The sequence below is a fragment of the Astatotilapia calliptera genome, chromosome 16, assembly GCF_964374335.1.
Source record: "Astatotilapia calliptera chromosome 16, fAstCal68.1, whole genome shotgun sequence".
Taxonomy (NCBI): Eukaryota; Metazoa; Chordata; class Actinopteri; order Cichliformes; family Cichlidae; genus Astatotilapia; species Astatotilapia calliptera.
This window is the reverse complement of record NC_137437.1, coordinates 6,616,220-6,634,797: the sequence shown is the minus strand read 5'-3', so window position 1 is coordinate 6,634,797 and position 18,578 is coordinate 6,616,220. Positions and strand designations below refer to the sequence as shown.

Below are 18,578 nucleotides of genomic sequence, written 5' to 3'. Positions count from 1 at the left end.
GTATAGTTCTGTCTCCCAGAAAATTTCATGTGCATACCATTTAGATTTTGTAGGAGTTGCTGACCTTTTATTTAACTAAAATACTTCAGGAAAGGTCACACTCCTCTTTCCTCCCCATTGCCCACACTTACACATCTTGGCCAACGTTCTCTTTTCATACAGATGACTTTCCTCAGCTTTGTTGGGTTTTTTTTGTTTTTTTTTTGTCTGTCAGTGACAAAGACCCACATTTGACATTATGCTTTGTGTTTTAAACAAAGGAGACTTTGACTCACGAAACATAAATTGAGCTTTTGAAAGGCTAGATTGCAGTAACTTTGTACAAGAAAGGCTGCGATAATTGCCCTAGTAACCCGCTTAACGCCCATATATTCTCTTTTTACAGTTGAGCAGATGGATCATTTAGATGACCTTTTTAGTCATTAAGATTTAATAAAATGGAGTGATGAAAAATACGCTTTGCAGATGTTTTTCTGGTTCCATTGTCCTTGTGGGCGATTATTACCTCTTGACAAGAAGACATTTTTTTTTTAACTTGATTGCAGTGCTAAGGAACATTGTTCACATCTCACATCTCTTATTTTATTACCTTTTTAAATTATTTTTCACAAAGATTAGCACAGTCACCAAAAGAGCATAGACACCTATCTAAACTTTGTATAACTTGTCTGTTGGATATGGAAAATGTAGTGTAGATCAAATTTGCTGAATCTGTTTTCTTCTTTCTTCTGAGTTAATATTCAGTTCTGAGTCGTGTTCTTTTAGACAGACCTGTAGTGTTCTGTCCATGACAGGCCAGGCCAAATTACAGAAAATAATACCAGCAATTTTATTACAACTTTGTATTCAAACTAGGCTCAAGGGTGGAAAAACAAACACTCACAGTAGCCATGTGGGGATATATATGTGATATAGGGATTCACAGTAACCCTATAATCCTAGCTCCGCCCGTAGTGCAGGAGAGTTGCACATATTGTCATATAATCACATAATGGTGGCCTATCTAATTCGATTGTGTCATCATTAACTGAGCTGAAATCCTTTGACCATTCAACTCTTCATTTGCAAACACAAGCGACACTGTTGTCAAAGCTATTTGTTTAATTTTCTTTGCACATGGGGCAAGGGGATGCCAGCAAATACCTTTACACTCAGACCAGTGCCGACTGAGGCTCTTTGGCACCGAGCCTGGAAACGGGCATCCGGGCTGAGGTTTAGCCAGGGAGCTCATGTAGAGCTGAAAAGCCCAGACTGACCAGTAACACTCTGAGGCAGAAAACAGAACACAGCAGATGTTTAATTCTGCTGCCAAATAAGTTGGTAACCAGTTACTCATCGCCAGCCAGGCTAGTCTGAATTGTCTTGGGGAGTTTGATTTGGCTTCATTAATTGCCACTGGGTATATTACAGGACAGGCTGCAGGGCCACACAGGACCTGGGTCCATAGAAGAGGACAAACGGTCCAGAACTGTGCAGGACGCTTTAACTGTGCTTGCTAAATTTGTTGGAACAAAGGTTCACTTTAAAGCAAAAGGCATCATGGTAATCTTGACTTTGGTGACTCCAGCTCATTTTATTTCACGTCTCCCAAAATTGCACCACATATATGTTAGGAATTATTTTTTCTGCTGGTAACAGCTGCAGCATTTGTGAAGAAACGATGCCATTTATGATCGAGTTAGATAGTAGATTAAATCCCTGTGACACTAACTGAACTCGGCTACTTTGTTAAAGTCGAACTGGAGTATTTCCAGGTATCCTGAACACTCCAGAGAAAATACTGTTTCTTTAAATGGAGCAGGGTTGTCATGATACTTTCAAATTCAATACTGATACCCAGGAAAATGCTTGATTTTCAATATCATTTTTTAAACCACTGGAAAGATTTTGGCCCCATCCTGCAACAACAGACGTAGTGGCAACAAAAGGCATTTCCTGTAAATGTAAAATTGTTCATTTTACATAACTTTTTACAATAATTTCCAAATTATAAGTTAGATTTAAAACACTGGTATTTAAGATTAAGTTTAGAGGATTTATTCATTTTACAAATCAGAAAAGTTAAAGTTTCTGATTTTGTCTACGTCTGCCTGCAACCTCTCACTGTTCACACTGATCCACCTCATTCTGCAGCTCTTCACATCTTCATCTCTGCTCTTCAGTCCTGAAACCGGCATAATCCTGCTGCTCTGCTCTTAATTTTACTCTTTATTTGCTCGGATTAGTTCTCCACACTCTAGACTCTCTATTCAGTTCACCCATAGTTCCCCCAGTGCTCTGTTTGCACAGCCTGCCTCGTTCTACATGTGGCTGCATTCGGCACTTCCACGGCTTAATATTTCATGACCTGCACTTCTCTAGCTGCAATGTTAATTAAAATAGATGGCTGATGTGTCCATCTATCTTAATGAGTTCCTGGAATAACAAGCACCTATAACACGTGTTATTTAGATTCAGCAGTGTGGAACACTAGACACATTTCCTGTTTGTTGTAGTAGTAGGAGTAGCTCTTCCTCAGTTTGCATTTAGAATTTTAAAAACTTTTTCCGACATTTAAATGTACCAGGCTTCGAGCAGCATGGTACGTTGTCAGCTTGTTCTGTTTGGATCAGCTCTTCTCTACTGAAGGGAGGAAGGGTCTCATAATTTGGCAAGAACCAGACCCTTATTTACTTTCTTGTAGGTCAGTAAACGCAGCATCATACAGAGATTTGTTAAAGGGAACGGCTCTTCTGGTAACACTTAAACCTCAGATTTCAGCTTCATCACACGTCCTCAAACACACTGCAACTTAAATGTGGGATCTCTGACTTCAGCTTTCGGAGGGCAGCCCTGGATGTTAGGGAGAAATAGTCTGTACAGGAGTAAGAAGAGTAGACTTGCAACTAGACCTGCATGTCCACAGAGTTGTGTAGAGGTCATGATAAGAAACACAAGGCACGACACGGATGCTTGAAACACAAATGCTTTGTATGTATCTCCACACATCACCTCTACACTTTCTTCCATTTTCATTCGATTCAGAGCCAAACCAAGCGAATTTATGCATGACACGCACAAACACACACACCTGAGCTCTCAATCATCTCCCACTCTCCCTGAGCCGACAGTTTACAAGACAGGGAGAATGGAGACTGAATAATGGCATCACGTTTTCGTGCCTCGTGTGAATTCATGCCTCTGAAACCTGTCGTCTAATGAAACCGGCACGGAGCCTGGGACGGAGAGTGTGAGTGTTCGAGAGAGGGAGAGAGAGATAATGGAGGGGGAGAGGGAGAGAGAGGTGTGTGAAATTGTGATAGATGGAGAGAGCATGTTGAAGAGTGGGGGGTGGAGTTCAGTTGAAGTAGTGAGAAGCTGTGTGGTGTATCAAAGGGAAGGGAGAGTACATGAATCTATGTTAAAAGAGCAGGAGACCTGATGAGAGTGTGTGTTGGTTTGCAGCTGGCGAGGTCTGTGTGCACGAGGCAGTGGCAATAATTCCCTGAATAAATAAACGTCATCCCGGCCAATTTGTCTCTGATAAGCAGCGCCTGGCAACCCTAAAATCAACTCCTGGAAGCACCAATTCAACTTCATGTGATGCCTTTGGTGTTGTTTATATCAAGGCTGCAGAGCAGTCAGGTCGTGAAAACCCATGGCAACAGGACATGACAGAGATGATACAGGAAGATGCATTGTGACCGTTCGTAGGGAAAGATGTTGAGTCAAATTAACAAAAAATAAATTTTTTAATGAGATGTATATGTAAAAAAGCGTGAATGGATTGTTCGCGAATCTGGGTTCTGAATGGAGCGATCAAGGAAAGATTAGGGAGAACGCAGCAAGACAGTGATGAATGAGCACAAGCAGATGGTTCGGTATACGAGGGAGGGGCAGACGAAAAGATGGAGGCTGAGCTGGAGAGAGAAACTTTCCAGGTGTGATAACAAGGTTATTTTCAAAGATGAGAGCGAGCAGAATTTCTCAAGGTTAGGGAAACGCACCCAGAAGAGTCCAGCGGATACGCATAAGTAATCTGCACATTTAAATTTTCTTTTGCTTTGAATTTGGAGTTGGGATTAGAAGATGGAGGGTGATTCATTTGATGAGCTTGTTGCTAGATTGGATTGGCCAAAGAAATGCTCCGCTGTCATTGGTTTTCATGTTGGCGGACGAGGTGAAAAACCCAGAGAACACCTTCACTACGTGAGAAGTTGGAGTTTTTAAAAATGAACAAAGAAAAAAGCCTTTCGCTAAGATCTTCTGCTCTACATACAGAAGGGCAATTTGTCCCCAATCAGTTAATCCAGTCCAATCCTTTTTGTTTATATGTTACCAATTCACAGCAACAGTCACCTCAAGGTGCTTTATATTGTAAGGTAAAGACTCTACAGTATTTCCAGTTCTTTGAAGTATCACTTGCAGGTTTTGTCATGAACATAAGGATTGAATAATCACTTACAGAGGATTTTAAGGGCTATTTTATTTCTATTTGGATCAATACCCAAATTGTTATCTTCAAATCCAAGACATTTTAACACAACATACGTTGTCTGGGATGTCTTCTGTTCAAGATGTTTGATAAACACCAAAACTCCTTTTGGTATTAAAATCCTCTTTTCTGGACCATAGACAAGAGGTTTGATACCCTTTTGTTGTTTTAGAAGAAAACAGGTCCGTATATAAAATGTTAGTGTCACATTTCATTTGCTTCACAACACAACAGTGTTAATGATTGACAGAGCAGAGGTGTCATTGTTGTGAACACATAGGAAGCACTGCATTTAGGAGCTATTGCACAAAACCTTTAGAGGAGTATTCTGAGACGGTATCTTTGACAGGCCTCTGTCTTTGCGTCAGCAGTGTCACATTGCTATGGGAGCCTCAAGCGTACCTGTAGGTGATGGAAGTGACAGAAGGGAGGGAGATGGGGGTTGTGTGGTGCAGCAGAGGGGCTCTGCTCTACCAACGGTCGCGCCAATCTGTCAAGATCCGGCAAGCAGCCAGGGCATCTTGCTATCAGCTCCGCCCGCCTGACTGCAGTGTATTTTTAGAGTGATTTAGAGGTTCCTGTCTATGATGATAATAACACTGCAGCTCCTGCATGAAGCCAGACACTCTCCTTTTGAATGGATTCATAGATAAGAAGGGATGGCGAGCAGACTCAGGAATTCTAGCTGTTCACGCAGCTTCTGATATGAAATGGGGATGGCTTTAAAGGGCAGTGCCACTGACTTTTACCTCTGAAATATGGTGGTAATGTATGCAAACCGAACTAAAGCAAACTGGAAGGCAATAGTAGAAAGGGTGTAGATGATCTGATGAAATAGTCATTTTGATGATATTTCCTATAATATCCTATAACTCCTTTTTTCACTTTAATTTCTAAGGAGGGTTTTGATTTACATAAAGTTGAACCTTATAGGCACAAAGTCAGTTTTAATAACTTATAATAAGCAGTTCCCTGTTCCTGTAATGTCTTATGATTACTAGTCTCCTCCTCAGAATGGAAAAGGCAATGAAATGTGGCAATGTGTTTGAATTAGTCCTACTGTGACATGCTTTATATGAACACACATTAGCAAAGGAAAAACATTTTAAAATGTCACTGAATAACAGACAAACACACAGAGCTGCTCCTGTGGCTGCAAACTGATCATTTTTTATGGTTGCTACCATTCGCCTTGGCTGAATGCTTTTGCCCATTGATTGGCCACTCCATATCTTTCTGAAAATATTAATTCAACAGTTTTAAGTTCTGTTTTTTTTATTTTCCTTCTTTCTTTTCTTTTTTTTATTAGAAATGCACTGATTGCAGCTTCCTTGGCTTCTTGGTATTTTTTTTTTTTAACTGTGTCTACTTTTTGCTGATTTCAATGATCTGAGTTCTGATTAGCTTTAAAAGATCCATCTTGAACTGCGTGAGAGGGATTTTTTTTTTATTGGTTTGTTGTTCAGAATGTTTATGTGGTGGTGTGTCAATGTCACAAGCTATTGTCATGTTAGCTTGTGGCTGTGAATGCGCATCCGACTATTTATTTGAAGTATTATAAACATTTTAAATGTAACTGCTGTCTGGGTTGATGTAATTATGTCCAATGATTTGATTTAAAGCTGTACATTTACAGCAGCAGCAAGCCTGTTCTGTATTCACAGTAAATTGAGCAAAAATGTAAGCATACTTTAAGTAATAAATTAATTATATTAAAGTTAAACACACTAATTTACAGTATAAGTAACGTAAGCGAGAGTAGAGTGTGTAATTGTAGCTATATTTGACAAATTTCAGTTAACGCCACACACACAGTTTTTCTAAAAGCCACCAGACACACAAATTGTTAGTACTTTGGAAAAAGGAAAGCTACAGGGTTTGGTGCTAATAAAGACAAACCCATTGAGCGAGCCTGAAGAACAATGCTAATGCCAAATGAGACGGTGGCTAATCAGAGAGAAAATTATCTTGACCATGTGATCAGTGAATGTCCTGTCAAAGACGTACACAGGCTTACACTCCAAAAACACAAAATAATCAGTAAAGCAAGTTTAAAGTGGACTGGATGAACTGTTGTCAACAGAGGCAAAGAACAGCAACACACATGCAGGCCTCTTGGACTGAGTAGTGCGATATGTGACGTGCTTATCCTCAGGTTAGGGGTAAATCATCGTTGTTGGAGCGATAACGCTGCACAGACTAAATCTTTGTAGAAAATAGATCCAACTGTTATCTGCACTGACTTTTCACTTTCTCTTAATAAGTTCAGTGCATCTCTTGCACTGTGTACAGTTTGCAGCTTTTTCCATGCATGCGTCTTTGGGAGAGCCTCTGATGGATGTAAAACCAATGTCACTGTTAATTGCATAAATAAATATTCATATGAGCAATAACTGATGGAAGAATTTCAATTGTTTGATCTTGTGTGTTGTACAGGTAGTTCTCAACTGGGGGCAACCATCGTGGATGCAGTAGATACTCTGTACATCATGGGTCTGCACGAGGAGTTCAAGGATGGCCAGGAGTGGATTGAACAGAATCTGGACTTCAGTGTGGTGTGTACCCACCTTCCCTCTCTACACATAAAATACCCAAGAACACTTGGGTATAATTAAGCCTTCCATTAATATCTTAATGATGGTCTCCAGCTTGTCCACATAATGCTCTTAATGTGCTGCTGTCATAAGAGATGACTTGCACTTAAATAAATATCACCGGAGTGCTCATTGATCTGATGCATGCTTTCTTGACATGATTTTTCATCAGCCCATCAGCACTATTAGACCATAAATAATATGCAAACATTACTCAAAATCCCTGTGAATGTTGGCACTGAATTGTCACCAATTAATTCATCTAGATTGTATCGCTCCAGTGTTGCTGTTGGAAACTATTAGACTAGAGAATATTTTCAGTATTTATCCTCATATCGAGCATTATAGTAATAATGATTTCAAACATTGCTTCATTCAGGCTGTGTTTTGCAGTCACAATCGTGACTTTGTCCTCTCTATCCATTTTCTTCTCCCTTCCTGTCCTCACAGCCTTTTCTGTTGAGTGTTTCTCATTTCCATGTCTTGTCCATCAGTTCAGCAGCTCCCCTCATTTATTTCCTCTGCTTCAGTCTCCCATCACCAGCTTTTCTTTCCTTCCTTTCAGATGTCAATCACCTCTTTTTTTTTTTTAATAATAATAATAATAATAATAATAATAATAATAATAATGGGTTGCATTTATATAGCACTTTTCGGGGCCCTCAAAGCGCTTTACAATTCCATTATTCATTCACTCTCACATTCACACACTCTTGGAGGCAGCTACAGTTGTAGCCACAGCTGCCCTGGGCCAGACTGACAGAAGCGAGGCTGCCATATCGCACCATCGCCCCCTCTGGCCATCACCAGTAGGCGGTAGGTGAAGTGTCTTGCCCAAGGACACAACGACCGAGACTGTGCTGCTTGCTAGGGCCGCAGCTGTTGATTATTTTAGTAATTAAGTAATGTATCGATAATTCCATCGATTAACCGAGTAATCGGATAAGAAATGCTGTTCTCTTATTAATGAACACACAGGTTTTTCAAAATGAACTACTCGTTGGTTTCCATTTTTAGAAATTGCAGTTTTTTAGAGCAAACAGCTGTCGAAAACAAAAAGAAAACAACTTAACCCTTTAAAATGGCACGTAAATACAATCAAATTACATTTTTTAAAGAAAATATTTTCTTAAATGCAAAAATATATAAATAATCTCAAATAGAGCCAAAGTCAAAATAAAATAAGATATACATGGAATCTAACCTAAGGCATATCAATTGACCTTCAGTGGTGATCACAGGAACAGTGCTGCTGTTTAGGACGCTAGAACCATGTTTTCTTTCACTCAGTCTTGGTGATGGCGCCGCCGCCGCCGCCGCTTTGCTCTTCACGGTGTGTAAACAGACTCTGGCTCCACGTTAAACTTTGACACCATCATCATCATCATCTCTGCTGTTGTGTTATCAGTGTGTTTGCCCTTAATGTCAAAGTTTTATTGTCACGCTGCTCCTAAATGCGTTTATATTGCAGGGGTGTTTTAGCTGCAAACGTGTCTCCATGGTGACGCTACGGAGCCATGTGTTAAAGGAAGCATCGAAGCAGAGAATTTGTGTTGAGAATTATTTTGCAATTGAAGTATTCAAATTATGCAATGAATTGTTGCAGCCCTTCTCCTCCTATATACTCCATTATTAGCATTTTCTGCTCTTAAGCGTGCTTCATACAACTCGCCTCATTCACCCATTTACACACATTGACATAAACACTTTTTTTCTATGCTTTCCTACCTAAGTGTTTACTATCTAACATTCGTACATAACCCCCGAAGTTGGAAAACAACTTGGGAGTTAGTATCTTGCTGAAGATATTTGGCATGCAGCCTGAAGCAGGAATTGACCAACCTTCCGATTAGTAGATGAGCTGCTCTACCTCCTGAGCCAAAGCAGCTCACTCATTCCCCATCTTTCACTACTCACTCGCTCCTCAGTGCATTCTCAGCCTTTAAAAGTGCCTCTGTATTTCTAAATAATGTGGCTTTACATGTAGTCTTGTTTATTCTAATCAGTTTTCCCTAAATTCAATTCAGTTCTTCTGTCCACATTCTGGCAATCCTCTTCTCTTTTTATTCCTGTCTTTATACCGGCACCAAACTCTGGTGCCCAAGCTTCTTACTACACCTACTGAGCCAATCACAGGACACCAAGCAGGGGATCTAACAGCCTGACACTTGGAGGGCTAATTAACCTCGGGATCACTGGGGTTCTGCAGAGAAGAGGAATGGAGAGAGTGAGAGGAGAAAGGCTTAGATTGCATGGAGGACATGGGTGAAATTGGGTTAGGAGAAATGCAACTGGGAGAGAAACTGAAACTGGTCAAGATCAGTCACAGTTTAGTTGAATGGAAGGAGGAAGATTAGGGGGGAGGGCAAAATGGCCGCAATATGGGTAAAATAGATGGGCAAGGGAAAGAGGAAAAATAAAGGTTAAGAAAAGAAAAGATGGGGAGAAAAGACAATTATACATACTGTAAAGATATAGTAGTGACTCTGTACAAGTAAATACAAATCAGACCCGTATAAAACAAACTATTTCAAGCTCTATGGATAGGCGTTGGGTTGAGAGTCACTTGGCCTCACCTCTGCTAAATTAAATGACTGAACTGGGCCTGTTCACTGTGCTGTTGCCTTTTGGACCATATTTAATGGAACTACATAGTACAATTTATTTACAGTCCATGAGGGCAACTCGTTTATATAAAGCATTTTTAAGAGAATTTAGAGACATTCATCAGCAGTTGACATGGCAGGTACGTGATAGAAGTATGAATGATTAAATATAGGCATCATATACAGGAATAAGAAGGGTGGATATTTGTGAAGTGAAAAGGACAGAGGAAAAGAGAGAGAGATACACCGGAAGATTTTATAGTTTTTAACCCTGAGAAAACAGTAAAAGGATACAGAAAGAGATGAAAATTGGCACAGTCATCTTACAATTGTCCCATTTGGATTCATTAAATAAAAGTAGCAGTGTCTTCTCCAGCACAGTGATATCCAAAATACCCACTGGAGCAGCTAATGTAATAAAAGTTCCCTTAGCAGCATGAGTATGAGATTTGTGCCTTACGAAAAAGATGGAGAATTATTAAATGTAAAACAAATGCAATGACAGTGACATGGAGATAAGAGCGTGAGGAAACAAAATTGCGAATATGCTCGTGTGAAGTAATAAAAATCAGGCAGGAGAGGAGAGCCCTCTGGTTACTTAGGAGGGAGAGGAGAGTGGAGATTAGAGGGAGGAGAAGAAGAGAGAGGATGAGATTTGAAGCTGCTGTTAACAAGTGAGAGGAGGAGGGAGGCGTGTCGCTGTGTTTTCATTAGTAGCCTGGTTTGATGCTCTTATACCTGTGTGCATTAGGCAGGGGATTCAGGCATAAGCTTCCAGCTATACTATAACATTCAGGAAAGGTTTAGCTAGCTTAGGCTAAACCTTAGAAATATGGTCATGGCATTACTCTGGCTTTTGCATGGGCCTTTTACAAAACAGGTAATATCCCAGCTTGGAGTGAGCCATATTTTTCTTCCTGGCAGTGTAATTGGCAGCAAAAGTGTTATTAAACTTGGCCCTTGTGAATATCAAAGATTTGTTCAACCTAAAGAGAGCAGCTGTACCCAGCTTCCCCAGTCAGAGCACTGAGGCTGGAACCAGGCCATAGTCTGCATTTCCATTTGGGAGATTAAATACATCACTCTTAGTCGAGTTTAATCACTTTCCGGTGCATATAGGAGTGCAAGTTGCCCAATATTACATTGAGGTTAGCTGCTTCTGTGTGTGCACCATCATTGTACTATAGTACTACAAGTACTATAAGCTACTTGTAGACGTGTGCACATCCTTAAACCAGTATTTTATTGAGGCACCTTTTGGTTTAATCTCGGCATTCAGTCTTCTTGGATAGGTGTGTGTGTGTGTGTGTGTGTGTGTGTGTGTGTGTGTGTGTGTGTGTGTGTGTGTGTGTGTGTGTGTGTGTGTGTGTGTGTGCACACACAGTATTTATTGGCTTGGCAATATTTGGCCACTCTTCCTCGCAGAAGCACTCCAAATCTGTCAGCTACAGAGGGCATCTTCTGTGCACAGTCCTGTGCAGGTCAGTCCACAGATTGTTCTGCTGGATTTAGGTCTGATCCAAATGACTGATTTGGATGTGTACTCTGTGTCATTGTCCTGTTGGATGGTATAAGTCCTCTTCATCTGCAGCATTCTGGCACTTTTGCTGTTTGATTGGTATTTGACTGGTATAATTTCATCCACTTAAGGAGGGGATTATATGGGACTAAAGCCCCAGTTCCAGCTGAAGAAGAGCATCCTGAAAGTGTAAGAACAAAAAGTGTTGTTTTTGGACAAAAGTACCTTTTGGAATTGTGGCCAAAAATTCAGTCTCACACATTTTCCTTCATGCTTTTGGGAGAATTTATGCTTACGTTTGTTTGTTTTGGGGGTTTGGGTTTTTTTGTTTTGTTTTTTTGCAAATTGTACTTGGGTTTGGATTAGAGCTGGGCAATAGAACGATAGCGATATGTATTGTGAAATAACTTTTTCTCGATAGAAAAATTAAACTATTGTGATAGGCCTCATCGCTCTTGTCCTCTTAAAAAAAACAACAGCCAATCCAAATTAAGTAGTGCAGAGCCGAACCAATCACAGCCGCAGCGTCGCGTCACGTGACTTGTTACGTACAGCACAAGTGCCAAGCCGCACATGTGTATTTGTTTTGGGAAGCAGCCAGCCGCCGTGCCGCCCGGTAATGGAGGAAATGAGTGTGCCGACTAGAGAAAAATCGACCGAGAGCGTGACCGAAGGTTACCGAAGAGAAAACAGATGATGGTTCCAATGCCGGAGAGATTGTTGAGCGGAAGAGCCATAGAAGTTCCGTAATGTGACCGTATTTCAGCTATTTCAAGTCTGACAAAAAACAGAGTAGCGTGCACTGTAAATTGTGCCGAAAGCAAGTCTGGTAATACAATAAAGCGGCGCAGCTCAATCTCTGACTGGAAGCGCTAATTCGTCATTCGGCTTTTGTCAGACTAAAGTAACTGTTAAAACCGTTTGAAAAGCTCAGCTATACAACAAGGAGAGATTGAGAATTTCCTTTTAGTTCTCAGTTTATTTGATACTGACAAAAGTTAGTCAGTTTTGTCTGTTCTTCTGTAAAACAAACTAAGATTTATTTTTAGAATTAATATTTTGTTTCTAAGTGGAATTGACAATTTAGTCTGTTTCGTTTATTCTATTTTGAAACTTAAACGCTTTAGCGGCTGCCTTTTGTGTAGTTTGCAATATTTGCCTTTATTTATCTGAAAAAGTCTCATGTTCCTTAAGTACATCTACCCTGTTGAACTTATTATGGGAAATAAATATTTAAATAAAAACAAGCTGCTGATTATTTCACATTTTACTTGTGAGCAACGGCACATTTAAATCTTACAAATATAGTTATTTGGCTTATATCGTGATAGATATCGTTATCGCCTGAAATGAAAAAAACATATCGTGATATGAAAAAATCTTATATCGCCCAGCTCTAGTTTGGATGCTTTTCTTTGCCAGAAAGGCTTCCGTCTTGCAATCCTGCCCCATAGTCCAGACAAATGGAAAATACATATTGAGATTGTTGTTACATAGTACACAACTGGTGCTTTCCAGAAATTCCTGCAGCTCCTTTAGTGTTACTCTAGATCCTCTGATAGGCTCCCGAGCTAGTTTTCACCTTGTCTTTTCATCAGTTTTTGGGGGACATCCAGTTCTTTGCGGTGTCAGTTTTTGATGACTGTCTTCACTGTGTTCCTGGTATATTCAGTGCAGTGGAAACTTTGGTACCTTTCTTCTGACTGATACCTTTCAACAGTGAAATCTCTTTGATGCTTTGTAAGCGGTCTGTGAACCAAAGCTTTTGATGCAGCAGGCAACTAAGTAAATGTCAGGAAGGTCCTGCTAGGACCGCTGAACTGTATTTGGGGTTAATCAGTCTCTTTAATTGATAGCAGGTGTGTACACAAGAAGACAGAACGCTGTCTGCTGCTTCAACAGCGTATTCCTTTAAAGGTGTGCCGACTAACAGATTTGTTTGTTGAAATAATTGAATTGCTTTGAAATCATTGTCAGTGAGTTATTGTGGTCTCATTTTTTTTTTTAACCTCACTAAAACCTGGTATTTAAAGAGGTATGTGTACACCCTTTATAGCCACTGTACTAAGAATAGTTGCTATTCATCATTCCATAGCATTCATTAAAGTAGTTCCTGCAACTCCAAATTCATCCGAATATGTTGTCTTCCATTTTTTCTTAGTTTAGTTTGATATGCGGGGGAGAAGAATTCAGTGCATCATGCAACAATACACAGGAACATGTGCCTGTGGCATCAAAGCTAGTGGATGGTTCAGTTCTAACTGTAATCTTTAGTCTTTTAGAAATATGTAGAGTGTAATTTACCATTTTGTTTCTTGTTGAATGACCTGACATCTTTGTAGCATGTTGCCCCGTTCCTAGAACCCAGTTAGTTGAGTGAGCAATAAAGTCATTAGCCTAAACAATGAAAATAAGATCCAAGTTATCAAAAACTCCAGCTGAATTGTGCTGTAAGCTGTTTTGAAGTGGACTGCGAACCATACATGAGAAAATAACAAGTATTTTTGAAATATGTGATTGCAGAGTCGTGACATTATTTCCCTCGTCTTCATCTTGCATAAACATAGTAAATTGGTCTCTCTCTCTGTGTGTACACACAGTATTTATTGCTTAAAAGTAACTGTGCGGTTCTTGTGTGCTTTTAGCAAATTTATGCACATTTTTATTGCATATGTTACACCTGCGCTCGTCTACCTCTCAATTCAGCCACCCACTTGCCACCAACACATCCTCCAGCTCCAGCTTTACCACTAATGAATGATTAAATAGCTGCCATGTCAGTTTGAGCCAAGCAGTGAGTCATTGTTGGACTCTCTAGTGTCCTGGTTAGACCCCCGCATTGCAGCTTGCCCTCAGATGATGGATGTGTCGGCATGCGAACTGCATCTATGCTAGGCCCAAACATCCAGCAAACTAATAGACTTTGTTAACTAATGCATTAATGACCCCAATCAAAATGAGGATTTGATCTGATCCCATGCAGCAAGGAGATTGAAATACTGATTAATTCTAGCTGTTGTTTGAGCCCAGTCTGATTTCCTGGATTCATTTGAGTTCTTTATTCAGATTTCTTTCCTAGCATATGATGTTTCTGGCAATAAGAAATGCAGACACATGATTCACAGTCTTTGACAAGGTAGAAAAGGCCATTCTGCTGTTAAAATTTTTATACCATTGCTGAGCTTTTGTGGTCCTGCTCACTTTAAGCTGTCATGTTTGGCATGATTAGACACATCTTCTCCCATCAGTTTCCTTCTTCTAGAAGCCTTTTTACTGAAGGTGAAAGCAGTGACTTACTGTGTTGGCTCCTCTCGTGTCATTTCCAATGACAGACGTTAATATTTTAACTGAATCGTCTGGATGACATGTTTATCAAATTTGAAGGTCTGTCATCAGATTTGTTGGGATACTTCAGTGAAATCACACACTGTGAACCAAACAAACAAAAAGATGCATTCTCACCAGATGTTGAGATCCCAGGTTTTAATATGAATATTCTTTTGTAAATTGATTTTTTTTAAAATTACATTGTAAAATGTTATTGTTGAGCTTTTAAAACATAATGTTTTCAAATATGTTGTTTCATGCAAGTATCTTACACCAGGGATGTTTTAACATCATATAAAGCTCTGGGAATAAACAGCAATTAGGGTTGGGAGAGATGTTAAAATCGACAGTCTACAAATATACATTCAAGGAGGTGTGAAACATTAACCTGTGTGTCTCTTACCTTTTATTGTTAACATAATGATTAAAATCCAGCTAAAACAGAACCTTTCAGAATCAGCTTTATTGACAAGTATGTGTGAACTGGGCTCCGGCTATTTCTTTGCTTTCAGTGTACAGAACAGAGTAGACGGCAGACAATACTGAGAACATGACACCAACACGTGTAGCATGTTCATGTTGCGTTTACAGAGTTGATGGCACTGTTGATTATAAAGGGTTTAATAATTCCCATATTGACACATGTGGGCACACATGCCTATTCGCTTTAATGTACAGTTAGGTCAGTAAATATTTGGACACAGACAATATTTTTTCTAATTTTGATTCCATACATTACCACAATGAATTTTAAAGGAAATAACTTCAATGCGGTTGAAGTGCAGGCTTTGAGTAGGTTGAAAAAGATTGCATAAAAATGTGATGAACTAAAGCATTTTTACCACAATACCTTTAATTCAGGGGCTCAAATGTCATTGGAAAAATTCAGTAACTAAAAATAAAATCTTCATTTCTAATATTTGGTTGAAACCTTTTGCTGGCAATGGGTCTAGTCTTCAACAAGCGAAATGCATGCTATATTATGTATCTGTATTATGAAACACTGCCCAATAAATTTGACTGCATTTAGCTGGATTTGAGCTGACAGTACGTCTCTGACCACCTCAGATTTCATTCGACTCCTTCTGTCCTGTGTCACATCATCAAGTACTAGCGTCCCAGTGCCACTGGCAGCCATGCACGCCCAAGCCATCACACGGCTTCCACTGTGTTTTATAGTTGATTTGGTACGCTTTGGATCAGGAGCTGTTCTGCGCCTTTTCCATAGGTTGATCTTGGTTTTATCTTTCCAAAGAATGTTTTCTCCAGAGCTGTGCTGGCTTTTTGATTTTCTTTTCTTTTTTTCTTTGTTTTTTCTTTTTTTTGAATAGAAAGTCCAATCTAACCTTTCTATTCTTGAGGCTTATCAGTGGCTTGCACTCATTTAAAACAAACCTTCATTATCAATAACAGAAAATGGCACAAAAAATAAATGCTGACAGAGAGCTGACAGATCTGTTTGTACTGATACATGTTGGATATAAATAGAGGGGGGAGTGAGTGTTGTTAAGAGTGTTAAAATAGAAGATCATATAATGAAGTGACCCTGATGTTCTGTTTAGTAGCTCCATGACAAAATACATGATTTCAGTCCAACCGTATATTCCTGTGCTGCTCTCAAGCCTCACTGCACAACCTGTGTAACTCCGGCTACGTCCACACGTACACGGGTATTTTTTGAAAGCGGAGATTTTCTGTTTTCGTTTGTAAAAAAAAATCCCGTCCACACGTAAAAGCCAAAAACGAAGGAAAACGCTGCCGGGAACATGCCAAAGCAGCAGGTAGCGATATATTCCTGACCGTGTAGAAATGTTGGCCAATCAGAAGTCTAGAAGCCTGGGTGGGAAAGAGTAAACAAAGATGGCGCATAGAAGCAGCACTGAGTCCTATGTGTGGAGGACTCAGTGCTGTGTGTGTATATGTAAGCATTTAAACACTGCAGAGAGGAAAAATGAACAGTAACGTTATTTTGTCTAAGTCCGCCATGGTAGAAATTCATTTCACCGAAACAATAACCTAGCGCACAGTGTGACGTCAAACTGTAGAAACAGTCATTGGTCCACACGTAAACGCAAAAACTGAGTTTTCGAAAATATCCACCCTGGCAGGAGTTTTTAAAAAATCTCCATTTTCAGTGACCGAAAACGCTGTTTACATGTGGACAAAAGGTGCAAACGCATAGAAAAATCTGCGTTTTCAAAAATACCCGGGTACGTGCGGACGTAGCCTCCCACTTCCCGCTCTGTGCTCACCTCAGGCTTTTTTGTTTTTGTTTTGTTTTTGTTTGTTTTTTTTAAATCAGGGTTGTTTTGTCCCTGCTTTTCATTGGGCTTAGTGCTTCTAAACTGCAGCTGTAAATGGCTAACAAGTAAAGGCTGACTCATGCTGTAGACCATAGGTGTCAAACTCTGGCCCCCGGGCCAAATTTGGCCCGCAGCCTAATTACATGTGGCCCGCGAAGCCATACCAAATTATTATTAGAGCTGGCCTACTGGTATTATACAGCTAATATATATATTGCTTAGTATTAAGCTTTGCTTGTTCCATATTCAGTTTTTTAGCAAAACTTGTTTGAGTCCATAAGAAAAGATTCATTCTTATATCTGGAGGAAGATTTTTTTTCCAATAAATATTAATGTTAGCCCAGTTTTGAATTTTGGCCCACTGTGTATTTGAGTTTTACACAATCCTGCTTTAGACGGATGCCAGCCTTCGGCTGGATGAGAGCTTCCCAGTCGCCACCTTTCATCAGGTTTAACACAAACCTGTAGCTCGTCTTGCCTTTCAGTGGGTTTTGTTGAAGTGCTGATTGTGTGCCGGTAAAAATGAAAACCTTTTTAGTTGGGCTTAGGCTGAAAACTTTGGGTGCAGAGAGAAAATATGTGCAAGTTGAAAATAGGTTTATGCAGGCAGTATTCAACACTTTCCCCTTCCAGCACTAATCCACACATGGGATCTGAGGCAGGAAGCAACTCTGGTACTTTAAGACACATTCAAACAGCTTGCAAAATAAAAATTAACTCAACATCGAGTGTACGGCTGCTACATTCTCTCGCTCTCTCTCCTTTTTTTTTTTTGCTTATACTCAAGTGAAAGCCTCAACAATGATAGGGCTTCACTATTTCAGGAGCAAATCAGACCTGTTATATCTGAGAGGTCAAAATCCACCCTGCTGCGAACAGCCCATAGATCAAGAGATACTATAGAGATGGTGGGGTTTACCTTCAAAAGATGCTCAGATTTTCAGACATGAACCACAGTATTGTACAGCTAGATGTAACACTGTATGCCTCTGTAGATAAGAAAAGCATTCTTTAGGGAAATGTGCCTGTGGGGGAAGGCATGCCAAGAAGGCTCACTGTTCCCTGTATAGCTCTATTGAAAAGACTTCCCAGCAGAAGCATTATCTGACAGGTTATGGCAGCTCTTTGCACTGAAGGAAATGCAAGAAGCCAAGAGAGGCTCTTGAATGAATTAAGTGGATTAGATGAAGCTAGACTGACATCAGGGCCAGGTTTGCGCTAATGTGAGTACCGGTGCTGACCAGTGTTCAGGCCTGAGCATCACAACCAGTCTTTGAATGTTCTTGTTCACATGTGCTCCTGACTCCAGGTTAGAGTTACCTCATCAGGTTACAGAAGAGAGTGCTGTAAACTGTGAGTACTGTAATCAGTAAGGCTCAATCATAAATATTTGATGTATTTATTTGAACCATGCTGTGGCTGATCTTAACATGTTATAGCCACACAATGTTCCTGCACTCCTCCGCTTCTTTCTCCTATTCATTTACTGTAAACAGAGGTCATTCAGCCTGCACTTTAAAAAATGTGTAGGCAGAGTTCTCTCATCTTTGGTACGTTTTCATTTCTAATGTGAAAATATCAGCGCAAGGTCATGTTGTAAATTGCAAGAAGCTCTCAGCATTTGAATGTACGGGACCAAAAAGGCGTTCCAGGTGAATAACATTTCTGCATCACAGTCGCTGTGTCATCAACCATGTTGTCAGTCACAGTCTTCCAATTTCCCAAACACGAGGAATGCTGTGGTTTGAAGGAAGC

The 18,578-nt window shown here is 40.0% G+C and overlaps 1 protein-coding gene across 4 annotated transcripts in view; it reads left to right on the top strand.

The window, feature by feature from the left end:
- Window positions 1-18,578, top strand: part of man1a2 (mannosidase, alpha, class 1A, member 2) — a 141,532-nt gene that overhangs the window by 61,117 nt on the left and 61,837 nt on the right. For all 4 annotated transcript variants that reach the window (XM_026145360.2, XM_026145363.2, XM_080291166.1 and 1 more), the window contains exon 5: window positions 6,911-7,029. In XM_026145360.2, the coding sequence (XP_026001145.1) occupies window positions 6,911-7,029 (119 nt within the window). The remainder of the gene's footprint in view (window positions 1-6,910; window positions 7,030-18,578) is intronic.